Below are 14137 nucleotides of genomic sequence, written 5' to 3' on the forward strand. Positions count from 1 at the left end.
GTTTTCTGCATGGATGAACAGAGGTGTGCATCAATAGATGGTTGTCTGCATCGGTGAACAGAGGTGTGCATCGGTAGACAGTTGTCTGCATCAGTGAACAGAGGTGTACATCGGTAGACGGTTGTCTGCATCGGTGAACAGAGGTGTGCATCAATAGACGGTTGTCAGCATCGGTGAACAGAGGTGTGCATCGGTAGATGGTTGTCTGCATCGGTGAACAGAGGTGTGCATCGGTAGACGGTTGTCTGCATTGATGAACAGAAAAGTGCATCAATAGGCGGTTGTCTGCATCGATGAACAGAGGTGTGCTTCAATAGGCGGTTGTCTGCATCAGTGAACAGAGGTGTGCATCGATAAAAAGTGCTCTACATTCAGCGAACAGAGGTATGCATCAGTGAACAGAGGTGTACATCAATAGACGGTTGTCTGCATTGATGAACAGAGTTGTGCATCAATAGATGGTTGTGTGCATTAATGAACAGAGGTGTGCATCAATAGACGGTTGTCTGCATCGGTGAACAGAGGTGTGCATCGGTAGATGGTTGTCTGCATCGATGGACAGAGGTGTGCATCAATAGACGGTTGTCTGCATCGGTGAACAGCGGTGTGCATCGGTAGACGGTTGTCTGCATCGGTGAACAGAGGTGTGCATCGGTAGACAGTTGTCTGCATCAGTGAACAGAGGTGTACATCGGTAGACAGTTGTCTGCATCGGTGAACAGAGTTGTGCATCAATAGACGGTTGTCTGCATCGGTGAACAGAGGTGTACATTGGTAGACGGTTGTCTGCATCGGTGAGCAGAGGTGTGCATCGGTAGACGGTTGTCTGCATCGATGAACAGAGGTGTGCATCAATAGATGGTTGTGTGCATTAATGAACAGAGGTGTGCATCAATAGACGGTTGTCTGCATCGGTGAACAGAGGTGTGCATCGGTAGATGGTTGTCTGCATCGATGAACAGAGGTGTGCATCAATAGGCGGTTGTCTGCATCGGTGAACAGCGGTGTGCATCGGTAGACGGTTGTCTGCATCGGTGAACAGAGGTGTGCATCGGTAGACAGTTGTCTGCATCAGTGAACAGAGGTGTGCATCGGTAGACAGTTGTCTGCATCAGTGAACAGATGTGTACATTGGTAGACAGTTGTGTGCATCGGTGAACAGAGGTGTGCATCGGTAGACGGTTGTCTGCATCGGTGAACAGAGGTGTGCATCGGTAGACGGTTGTCTGCATTAGTGAACAGAGGTGTGCATCGGTAGACGGTTGTCTGCATCGGTGAACAGAGGTGTGCATCGGTAGACGGTTGTCTGCATCGGTGAACAGAGGTTTGCATCAATAGATGGTTGTCTGCATCAGTGAACAGAGGTGTGCATCGGTAGACGGTTGTCTGCATCGGTGAACAGAGGTGTGCATCGGTAGACGGTTGTCTGCATTAGTGAACAGAGGTGTGCATCGGTAGACGGTTGTCTGCATCAGTAAACAGAGGTGAGCATCGATAAAAAGTGCTCACCATCAGAAAACAGAGGTGTGAATCAGTGAACAGATGTGTTCATCAATAAAAGGTGGTTTACAACAGTGAAGAGAGGTGTGCTCAATCAAAAGTGCTTTACATCAGCGAACAGAGGAATGCATCAGTCAACAGATGTGCGCATCAATAGAAGGTTGTCTGCACCTGTAACCAGAGGTGTGCATCAATAGCAGGTTATCTGCATCAGTTAACAGATGTGTGCAATAAAAAGTGCTCTACAACAGAGAACAGAGGTTTGCATCAGTGAACAGCTGTGTGCATTAATAAAAGGTGGTCTGCATCAGCGAATAAAGGTGTACATCAATGAGTAACAAACGATTTACAAAAAGAGGCCTAGACTCTAGATACCGCACCTATCAAGCTGTAGGGTATATTAAAAATGAGTGGTGCTCAGATCAAGGGAAAGCAGCCTCCTAGGTCCCCATACGTGGATATAATCCACACACTTGTACACCAAATAGATCAGCACTCACTATTTATTGTTTTACCAAATATTGTCTTTTCTGGTCAAAACAAAATTAATCAATTGCAACTTTGAATTTTGAAGTGTTGTAATAATACTTTGAAGCAGTATGCTCTGTGTTCTAAGCTTGTGTAAATATGTTTTTTTAGTTGTATATGTCACCTGTGTCTTGTAGCCCTGAAGAAGTCTCGAGAGAAGGGACGAAACACGTTGGCTACGTTGGTGTGAATATCTTGCGTATTGTCAATAAATAATTTTTCATCACACAAGCCTGAACGATTTTGAATGAATTTGTGAAATATGGATGTAAATCACTTCAAAATTCAAAGTTGCAATTGATTAATTTTGTTTTGGTGTACATCAATGAATGTTGGTCTGATAATCGAATAGAACAATACTTCAATAAAAAGGTAGTCTGCATAACCAAAAAGAGGTGTGGATCAATAGAAGTTGGACTCTATCAACATAAGGTGATCTGAATCGGCGAACAGAAGTGTGCCCCAATAAAGTGGATCTGCATCAGTGTAAGGTGGTCTCCAACAGCAAGTGGAGGCCTGCATCAGCGCAAGAAGATGTGCATCGATTAAAGGGTGGTCAGCATTTGCGAACTAAGGTGGTCTTCATCAAGAAATAGGAGTCCATCAACAAATGATGGTCTTCATTGGGAAACAGGTGTGCATCAATAAAAGATGGTCTTCATCAGGGAACAGGTGCGAATCAAGAAAAAGGTGGTCTTCATCAGGTGACAGGTGCACATCAATAATAGGTGGTTTTCATCAGGGAACAGGTGGGCATCAATAAAAGGTGGTCTTCATCAGGGAACAGGTGCACATCAATAAAAGGCAGTTTGGATATTCGAACAGAGGTGTGCCTAAACGAAAGTAGACCTGTGTCAGCATGAAGTAGTCTGCACGAGCTAACAGAGGAAGGCATCAATAAAAGGCGGTATGCGTAAGTGAACAGGTGTGCGTATATACAAGTTGATCTGCATCACTACAATGTGGTCTACATGAGCGAGCAGAGGTATGCATTAACACAATGGCTAGGTGGTCTGCTTCACAGAACAGAAGTGCAACCCTGCAAACGGTGGTCTGCATCAGCAAACAGCTGTGTGCATCAATGGAAGGTGCTCTGCATCAATATAAGGGGATCTGTATCAGCTAAAGTCTGCTCGTGCCACAGATGCAACACCTGTAACAGTGAGAGACAATCGACGGACTGTGGTGTTGCTCTACTTTCGATTGCTTATACGCAAGTCATTTGTTTGGAACGCGTATTCACTATGACCACCCCTTCGACAGCACCGAAACTTCAAGCTGGCAACAGACAGTCAATCAATCAACCTCACTTCATGTACTAAACAGTAATAGCCAGGTAACTGCTTTGCCCCCAATGAAACAAACTGTACAGGTTCTGCAAGACCACTTCTCCAACAACAGCAGAGCTAAAGACTGCACCCAACAGGTCACCTTTCACTCACTGCAATCCTTAACACCCTGAAAACTTGCTCTCTGTTCTCCTTTTTAATTTCTGCCTGGCATAATTGTATTTTTTCAGTTGTGGGAGATTTTAACCACCATTGGAACATTAGTGTTATCAATTCTTGAGAACTACTTGCCGCTGATCAACCATCAACTTGGAAAAATGTGCTTGTTGGCCACCGCTGAGACGTTTCCATCTCAGCCACACAAGTCCTTCTTAATGTCGGTGATCGTAATGCACTGCCTGCAGCGGGCAAAACCCTTACGAAAGGGCCGTTATTGGGAGTTGTGACTAGTATATGAATATACTTTTTTACATTAGAAAGACTAATGATTGAGAAAAGCAGTTAGGGTTAAAGATTAACGGCGATCTTGGCCTAAAAATATTATTATTTTTTAAATCGATATTTAATTTAAAATAGTGGCAAATTAATGTTGACTGCGATTATAGACGCCTGTTTTTCAGTCACAGGCCTTACAAAGCATGTCAGGGTATGAGCACTACGTTGAGGTTTGAGAGTGGATTCTTGAAATTTGATATATTAATCAGATAATCACCTCCAAGATCTTCCTTGAAGTCGTCATAATATATATATATATATATATATATATATATATATATATATATATATATATATATATATATATATATATATCCAATTGCCACTCCTGTGTGCATTCAAGCATGGCGAGAGAAACAGACAACATGATGTGCTGATTTGGCCAATGCAGCGTTTATTTTAAGTTAATGGTGCAGTCGATCATGACGCGTTTCGGCTAACACATATATACATATATATGGAACAAAGCAGAGCTTCATTTCCACTACATGGTAGAAGCAGTGCTTCCTGGACGTATCCAGGAGCATTGGAGACAAGAGCATAACGCAGAGAGATTCAAAGGATGGGACAACACACCACATTTATCGTCCTGAAAGAACAAATTGGCTTTAGCACTGCAACTGACCACAGAGTGTGTTTACGAGTTGTGTGAGAGCAGATGCTAGTGGCTTTTTTCTGTATGACGATTTTGATACATATATAACCAACAATCGAAGCAGACGGAAGCAAGACGCGCTGTTGTGCATGTGTGGGGAGCCGGAGAGAGGCTCTCGCTGCATACCTGGCAATCAATGATTTTGAGCGCATTAAAAGGTGCTCGCTCTCTCCACTTGAAATCATTATCATTGACTGTATCACTAAGAGCGTTTCAGAATATGACACTTCCATTCAATATCCTAATATTAGTTTCAAAGGAAATCCCACAAAATGCCATTTTGATCTTCGTATAAACAAAACAGGAGAAAAAACAAGTGTCCCGATGTCCTCCCCCGGTTCACTGCACCTGACACAGTGTCCGGCCTTTCAGTGAATCGTTTGCCTTCTTCCTTGGTAACATCCTGGCAAGTGCTGTGCTGTGCTGCCATGCTAATGGCCGACTAAGTGCTCCTAAGTGCCAACTGACACTGTCCAGTGACCCGGTGGCTGGGGTGGAGAGAACGCATCACACCAGGTCTAAGCAGAGCCTATCAGAAAAGGCCGCTTACGGGGAGAGTCGGGGCAAGTTTCAAAGCAAGTGAAAAGCGCCGGTCACCAACGCCAAGCTTGAGAAACAAGTGCAGATCACCAGGAAACACAATTCAAAGTCAAGTTCGGCATTTGAAAGGAGTCGCGCAACACTTAAATTAGACAACTTGTAGCTGCAACGCCATCTGCCCAAACACACAAAATACAATGTGTGCACTTTACTTAAACTCCAGGGAAAATGGATGTCTCCAACAGGTAAACATCCTGAAGCTGCAGCGGCGATTGAAATGTCATCTCCCCAGTGAAGCAGTGCAGCCGCCATTGGTGCAGCAGGTGCAGTGGCACCGGAGCCCACGGAACCCTGTTAATTGCTGTATTTTACCACCCCGCGTTATGCTCGTTATCCATGCTTGCACCAGGACCCGTGCCAACCTTGCTACGCTAGAGCAGTGCAGCACTATTGCACTGTCCAAAACCGCTTCAGAACTCCTGTATGGGGACCTGAGGGGAAGGGTGCGCTCACTGTACTCTCTATCCAGCGGGCACTGCACAGGCCTTCTATGATACAGCCCCTCCCCCCAATCTGAGCAGCAGGACACGTCTCCTAGAATCTGAAAGCAGATTTTGCAAACGGTGGGACTTTTTTGAAGTAACTAGAAATAAAACTGAAACAGCAAATTAAGTTATCAGAGAATCTAGCCATGCTTTGAAAAGAGCCGGCGCCTCGCAGCATTTCTTCTCTTAAAAGCGCACAAGAACAGTTATTACAAGCAGCACATCAAGGGAGGCGAGCTCATCAGGTTTTTCTTAATTGACATTCTGCTGGCCTCGCTCCAAGGAGAAGAGCCGTTCGAGTACCGTTAAATTAGGCAGTGGTAGCACCTGCTATTCACGATGCCTAGAAGCCGTAAAGCGCCTTAGAATGCATGTTAATAAAGTAAAGTTGCATACAACATTTCTGCTATAGTCGGACTGCCTCGAAGGCGAGAGAGGAGTCACGCCAAAGCCAGCTCACAGCAGCCCCAAAGTTGGTGAAAGCATACTGTGCCACAGTGCTGGACAGCGGACTGTACACTTGTTACCACTTCGTTAGAATGTGAGGCACAGAAACGTAGTAAATTAAAGCCAAGGTCCCAACTTTCCTGGGCTCCCTGTCAGCGATGTAGGCACACACTTTCAGCAACATTCAAGTCAAAATGACTTCTTTATCTCTCCTCAAAAAATAGCCAGCATATGGCATGCGTAAAGCAGCACTCTGCGTCCACTCTCCTTCCTATAGTCGCTTCCACACTGGGGGACAGGATCTTACAATAAGCCGACACACTCCGCAAAGCACTTTAGCCAAGCTGCGAGCCTCTAAAAGCAGATTTACATTCACAGAGAAAGCAGAAACAGATAAAGAACCAACAAGCTTAACCATTTAGCTAAAATCACTGGCAAGTACGATAAAGTAAAGCCCAGAAACAGACGCATTTCCAAACACCTGAGAAGAAAACAAATAGCCTCCGTCCACATGCGAGGTCAGTCGACACAAACGACTCCGGCATTTACACTGGTTAGCAACAAAAAGCGAAGAAAATCAATCCATATTCACTTAAGGACGGGAAATGATAGGCACCCTGTGTCGCGGAGGAGAGTAAACATGCCGTGGAGTGGTTGGGGGCAGGCGCCGGCTGGGTGCGGGAGGGGGGGGGGGCGGATGCAGGACCGGCCACGAGCCACTCAGGTCACACATGTACGCACGGCGGCCGGGACGCGCCGGGCAGCCTCGGCACACCTACCGTCTTCCTTGTCCAGCACCATCATCTCCGGGGGCAGGCGATGTTTGGTCCCCAACAGGCGCTCCACTCCAGGCGGGGGCGAGGTGGGGGCTGCTCCGAAGAACAGTGCCGGCTCCCCCGTGCTCCGGTGAGCTACAGTCGACCAAATTGTCCTGCAGCAGCGAGTGAGCTCTAATTACCCCGCCGCTCGGCCGGCTTTTAACCCAGATTGCACTCAGCTACAATTACACTCCCAAGTGAAGCACTTTGCGATATCAAACGCAGTGTCACCTACTTCTGTGCCTTGGAATCAAAAGGAAGTAAAACTGCACTTTAGAGGAGACGGATCAGATCGGAGGCGCGTCCTCGCTTCTCACCTTCCGAGATTGTTCAATTTGCACAGTGTAATCGGTTTTAATGTAATTGCATCTGTTCGGTCTCTGCTGTAACGACACAGTTTCAAAGCTTTTTTTCGAGCCTTTTTCCCCTCCCTCGTTCTAATCTGTCTCTCTGTCTAAATGTTCAGCGAGGGGACACAATGCACGACTCCCGTCTGCTGCCGCTCTTCCTCCGAGTCTCGATTTCTGAGCGTGTGCATTATTCCTACAGAATAAATTCACCACGTATTTCCCAGAGAACCCGCTTGTTCCTGACAAGGTTTGATGGTAAATGCAAGAGTTTTCAGCTCACTTGCGCCATCTGCCGTTACTCTCGCAAATGTACGACATTGAGTGTTAATAGCAGAGCGAAGGCAGCGTGATTGTCCACAGCGTTATCCGAGCTGGCATCTTTGTATGACACACAAATATTCACGAGAGTTTTTTATTCCGCAAAAGTCTCAATTTCGTATTTGCAACATCTCCTTTGCCACCGCCATCACTAACTCTTTCCTCAACTGTTGTGTTTTTTTCGTGCCAAATCGTTAGAAAGTTTCATTCCGCTATCAAAACGTGCGCCACATGCTGCCTTGGTCTGCAGGTAGATACTGTAAAAAGAATAAACGCTTTAATGATAACAGAGGGCGGCCTTTACAGTGAAAGAATGTTGTATCGGTGCATCTCGGCGCGTGAATACTCATACAAAGAACTATATCAGTTGGAATCAGGGCCATATTGTTTGCTTTTTTATTTTCTGCAAATATAATTTGTTTGCATGATTATTTCGGTAACTCTATACAATGCATTATGATAGCCCAGTTGTTCATGGCTAAAGCGCACACTAAGGGTTCTCGTATGCCCTGGCTCTTTAATGTTTTGCTTTTGCAGTTTTATATAGCAGTAATTGACCCGATTGCACCAGAGTGCTTTATTCGATCACAAACTCTTATACATGTTTAGGCACGGCGACATTATGTTATATAGCCAGAATCGCAGGATGTTGAGCCGAGGCTGAGATCTTAACTTGGTTCCCCAGTGCCAAGGTTAGCATCTCCTCCTGCCTGGAGTTTCACGAGCCAACAAATTAACAGGAGACGAGTCAGAGCCGGAGCCACGGACCTGGCTCTGCTGGAAAAGCTAATGTACGAGCCGAGCCCTGAAAATATCAGGCATAAAATAAATATCATGTTCAAATATGATAAAGTGTCTTAAAATCCAAAAGTGTATTTCTTTGATATGCAGTTGGGTGTCACTATAGTACATCTGATTCCATCACTGGGGGGAGAGGCATTATATAAAAGTGATAGTTTTTAAGCAAAAGGCTTAGACACATTCATGCCCCCACCCCACAATGATGACGATGCCACAAATGAGCTAAGAGGCAAACACGCTGCCACCCTTACCCAATACGGGCCCTAGATTCTTATTATATTTGGGGCAATATTACTATCAAAACAAACAGGGCGCATCCTGAACTCACATATTAGAAGGTAGTCATCCTATGTGAAAATGAAGAAAAAGGAGGCCTGGTAAAAAAAAAATATTTGCCTAGGATCATACAAATTGGTCGGGGTGGGGGATGGATTGATCCCAATGTTTCTTGTTCACATTTTGCAATTCAGTCTCTATATCCATATCACTTTCTATTTCACTATGTACATCAAAGTTCACTGTTACATCTGTAATGTGGCTTAGCATGGGCGACAGCAGAAACCACATGAAAGCTCGGCTCGTTTTAGGCTCGAAGGTCCAAGATGACCCCCAGATGAACCAGAGGTAGGCTTCTGGCTTGAGCCTGGCTCGGGCTTTCTGTGACTTGCTCTCCTCTTCCTATGCCCTCCAGCTCCCGGTCCAGAGACTGCCAGCGTTGCATCCTATGAGCTTTCCCTCTGGGTTTGTGCAAAACCTTCACCTTAGGCATTTTTTTTTGTCTAAAACGGTTAATCCATACCTCATGGCCAGTCAGGACACCAAGACACATTGTTTTCTATTATGAAATAAATACATTTTCTATGCCACACAAATATTATTTGCTTGGTTGAAACACTCGATGATGTGGAGGCAAGTATTTGTGTCACAGAAGTGACAGGGCCTGTCTATACTTATTGCTCAGCAGAAAACATTGCTACGAATCTACAATGACACTGTGCTAGAGGCAAAACCCATTTCAATATGTTTCCCATGTCCACTACATTTCTTATACATATGAATATCCAAACAATCAGAATTCAGGTTAATAAAAATGGAAAGCCAAAACACCTATCAAGATAGTTATGGATGCTGCTTACATATTTTAAGTGGGCGCTGCCTTCATCGCTGCACTGCTCAATAGGACTCACTCTGGGCATACATTGCAGGATACAGCTAAAATGGCCAAGGATGTTGCTAATACAATCAAGGTGCTGCAACCTCTGTTATTGGGGCAGGTTGCTCCTGTCCTATTCCCCCCCATGCTCCAAAACTCTTACCTTAGTGTTCCACCAATCATATCTAGAGATCGAGAACTGGTTCTGACTAACAATATGAATAGAGTGTGAAGTCAATGAGCCTTGCTTTGACGAACCCCCCACGGCTAGAAGAGGGAGTACAACCACTTATATTCTAGTTGTGCTGTTGGTCGCTTCCCCACTGCAGTGTTTCTTGTGTAGGTTGGTAGTCCTAAAGTAGATAGAATTCACAGATTCAGTCTGTTGGATAGCACTATTTTCACTGTGGCTCATACAAGTAGAAGATGGACTTTAATAGATATTACCTGTCAGTTTGTATTAGATAAATAGTGGGTGGCCCAGAACCAACCAGGGACTCTTAGCCAATTAAAATACCCGAATCTCAAACAAAACGAACCTATCTATATATATATTTTTGAGTCTTAATTGTTGTTGGACCTAGCCCTTTTTACAGTTTTTCCCCTGACTTTTTGCCTCTTATTTTTCTGATCTCTTTTTGTTGGCTATATAATTCTAGGCACTTTACCAATGCTGCTCAGTGTTAAAGTGCATATGCTTTTTGTAAAAATTGTAATTCTGATTGGTTCTTCATGACCGGCATATGTTATTTACTGGTAAGTCCCTAGTAAAGTGCACTTGCGGTGCCCAGGGCATGCAAATCAAATGCAACTAGTGGGCCTGCAGCACCAGTTGTGCCACCCACACAAGTAACCCTTGTCTTAGGCCTGCCATTGCAGTGTCTTTGAGTTTCGTTTTCAACTGCCATGTCAACCTGGCACCCACTTGCCAGGCTCTAACCTTCCTTCTTACTACAAATAAGGCACCCCAAAGGTAGGCCCAAAGTACCCTCATGGGCAGGGTGCAGTGTATGTGAAAGGTATGACATGTACTGGTGGGTTTACATGTCCTGATAGTGAAATACTGCCAATTTAATTCCTCACTATTGCAAGGACTATCTCTCACATTGACTAGCATTGGAGCTGCTGTGTAACATTTTACAAGCGTAACTTTCAATTGGGAACAGCTAGAGATTTGGAGTTTGGGCTCTCTGCACTCAGAATTTAAAAATACATCTTTAAGGAAAGGTGTTTTTCACATTGTGTGTTCGAAAATGCCATTTTTAAAAAGTAGGATTTTCTTGTGTTGTGTCTTGTTAGGCTGTGATGCCAGAAACCGGTCCCCGGAAGCTTGTTTCCTTTCCAGTATAAGAATTGGCTTGGTAGTTTGGTTTGCCCTGTTCCCATCATGCACTGGGACAGGTACAGACTAATTTGCATGTAGCCAGGTTCTGAGCTGGGATGGTGCAGTGAGCTAAAAAACGGTGATGGATTAAAACCATGATCTCTTGACTTGGTAAGAGTATTCTGCATCATTCAGAAACTCTGTCCATCACCACCCCCTTTTTCCCAAATCGGATTTTCTTGTGTAAAACCTTTTCCAGGAAGTTAGTAGATGACAGACCTACAAATGAAGGTCCCAAGAGCTTATTGTTCCCCACCCTAGCACGCTGAATGCACAAAATGAGAAAATCCTGCATAGCAGATACAAGGGACCACTGCTCAGGGCTGGACTGGCTGTAGCGAGCACCAGGCGTTTTTCCAGTTGGTCGGAAGGGCGGGAGCCAGTTTTGTTACAGCAGCGGTGCTTCTCACTAGCAGCCACCACCCAGCTCCTGGGGCCAGTTTAACTCATTGCTAGGGCTGGTTGCTGTTCCCAGTCTGGCCATGCCACTGCTAGAAAAGTGAAGGCAAAGTTTCTTCAGTCAGCCAAACTCCTCTGTGACCATACACAAGAAAGAACACATATTTTGGATCCTTTTATGGAGCACCAAAAATAATATTTAAATTAGCATCACTGAGCCACTCTCAACTCGGAGGAGAAACGCTGCCATCCATCACCTGCCTGCCTACCTGCTATCAGCAAGCGGAGCCCTGCAGTCGTGGTCGCACCCGCCGCCGTGCCTTTACACCGCGCGGTCGCGGAGCGGTGCGGACCACATTTCCCAGCTTGCCCTGCGACTCCGCCCATTGCCTGATTCCCGCGCCGGAGGAGCTGAAAAGAGGGCAGCCCCCACTGGGGAGCGGGGAAGCATCACTGAGCCACTCTCAACTCGGAGGAGAAACGCTGCCATCCATCACCTGCCTGCCTACCTGCTATCAGCAAGCGGAGCCCTGCAGTCGTGGTCGCACCCGCCGCCGTGCCTTTACACCGCGCGGTCGCGGAGCGGTGCGGACCACATTTCCCAGCTTGCCCTGCGACTCCGCCCATTGCCTGATTCCCGCGCCGGAGGAGCTGAAAAGAGGGCAGCTCCCTCCGCCTCGCGGACGCGCGCGGGCGGCGCAGGGCTGAGCCCGGGCAGAGGGCGGGCCGTCTGTGGCCGTCCGGGGCTGGCCGAGGCTGGGCTGGGGCCCCCCCCTAAGCTGTGAGTGCGGGTAAGTGGTTACTCACTGTAGAATGATGGAACACGCGACCCCCCCGCCCAGCTCCGATACTATCGTTCCTATACGTGGAAATCTCGTCACACTTACCACCTCATTTGAGCATATGTTGGAGGATGCTGTAAACAGAGTTAATAAGGAAATCGAGATTACTGAGAGGAGGCTCTCTATGGGCTATATACCCCCATATCAACAACAGCAAGAGGGCTCTAGCGAAAACGAAACTGAGACTGTGATGCCTGTACCATTAATCCCTACTGTAATTATTAATAAACCAGCACATCCTGGAACTACCAGCGAGGGCCACATATTGACTGATGCTGTAATCACCATTTCTGATTCCCAGCAAAGTCCTAGAACCACAAGTGATAACAACTCCATCGCAACATCAGTAAAAACCGTGGGAGAGAAAAGGAAGAGGGGCCCTGGTAAAACCACCAAAAGCAAGAGGAAACAGCCCCCTTGCAACAAACTTCAACCAACGCCTATGAGTATGTGGTCACGAAGCTCGGATGACCCTGGTAGGGCTCCTACTGATTCCATCGTGCACCCAGCAATAAGCACCCCTGATCTTACAACTTTGACAGCGGGCCGTACCTCCACTCTTACACAAACCGAGCCCGTGCCAAGGAATTCCCCACTTGTAAACCCGAATGGGAATCTAATTGACACTATAGTGGACTCCACCTTTAACCGATTGAAGGACCTAATGGTAAACCAGTTCAATGTTATTTTTAAAAGACTAGACAGACTGGAAAGCATTATAAAAAACGAGGAAACCAAGATAAAAGGGTCCATGACCATTGATCTAACCAGAGGCGAAAAGCATCTAAAGGATCTCGACGCTCTCCATAACAGACTGTTAGAGGGCTTGAGCAATAGTGCTCTGCCTGGTCCAACTAGCGTGTGTAACGAATGTACTGGGAGGGTTAATCTAAATCTACCATCAATCAATCATACTCACAAGGCACACACTCTGAACAACCCACCCGGTATCCTGCCCCCCCCCTCTATTGTACCAACCGTTATAGCCACATCCGGACCCGTAAATCTAGTCCCTAACACAACCAACAGACCTTTAGCCACCCAACAGGCACATAAATGTATGGAAGTTACCCTTCAGCTGCCTCCAGAAGCCTGTCCCTATGTAACAATATTAGCTGGCGTACCCCCGCTAAGACCTAACCAGACCGAGTCGTGGGATGAGCTTAAAAACAAATGCCTGGACTGGATACATAAATACAAGGGTGTCGGGTGGGAGATCGCTAATGACATCCTAATGGTTCGTAGGGTGGCCTGGGTGGGACCTTCCACCAAACACATCACGGGAGACTGTATAGTTATATCCTTAAGGTCTCCTTTATTGGCCAAATGGCTGTTGAACGCCCCATGTGATTCATTTACCAGACCCACTAATATTATTCTTGTACCATTGGGTTTCTTTTACAGACCCCGAGCAACACCATATAATAACACTAATCTGGCACCTCAGTTATTTAATAGGTTTAGCACTTTATCTGACTTGGATAACCAGGATTGACCAATACATAACCCTATTATTACAGAAACATCAGTATTGAGCCCCAGGTGTGACAACCCTGATATAGCCGAACATAGTCCCACTGATAATCCGTTGGGATCACGGACGGTCGAACCTGCACTAGTCACTTTCTTTACGACCACTGTTCCCAAACCTTATGATCAAAATTTGAATATACTCAGTTGGAACATTGCAGGCCTGAAAGCGAAGTTGAATACAAATGATTGGGTCAATATGGTCAATCGATTCGATATCCTGATGTTCCAAGAAACCTGGTGCACTAGTAACCTATTACTTGAGGGCTTTTCATGCTATAACAAACTTGCATCTATCCCTAACTCTGGTAGGCCAAGCGGGGGTTTATCGATATGGATAAAAATCACTGAAGGTAACAGTATCAAACCTATAGATACTAACAATGATAATGTCCAGGCCTTGATTTACACGCATGGAATTACGGTCTGTCTAATTAATTTTTATAACAACGACTTTACATCTGTGCCCAACAAAAACTTTATCGGGTTATTTGAATTCATCGATACCCTGACGCAGGATGGAAAATATGGTAAATTAGATGG

General features: G+C 45.8%; 1 protein-coding gene across 6 annotated transcripts in view; it reads right to left on the minus strand.

Moving 5' to 3' along the window:
- The window catches only part of LMO1 (LIM domain only 1), a 506754-nt gene that overhangs the window by 415154 nt on the left and 77463 nt on the right, over positions 1-14137 (minus strand). For 2 of the 6 annotated variants that reach the window (XM_085646829.1, XM_085646831.1), the window contains exon 1: positions 6779-7345. The exons of 2 other annotated variants lie outside the window; for them this stretch is intronic. In XM_085646829.1, the coding sequence (XP_085502955.1) occupies positions 6779-6803 (25 nt within the window). In that variant the 5' untranslated portion in view covers positions 6804-7345. Of the gene's footprint in view, positions 1-6778; positions 7347-14137 lie in introns of those variants that run through there. 2 more of the 6 variants (XM_085646834.1, XM_085646833.1) reach the window with 2 other exon arrangements.

Source organism: Triturus cristatus, chromosome 3_2 (genome assembly GCF_964204655.1).
Source record: "Triturus cristatus chromosome 3_2, aTriCri1.1, whole genome shotgun sequence".
Taxonomy (NCBI): domain Eukaryota; kingdom Metazoa; phylum Chordata; class Amphibia; order Caudata; family Salamandridae; genus Triturus; species Triturus cristatus.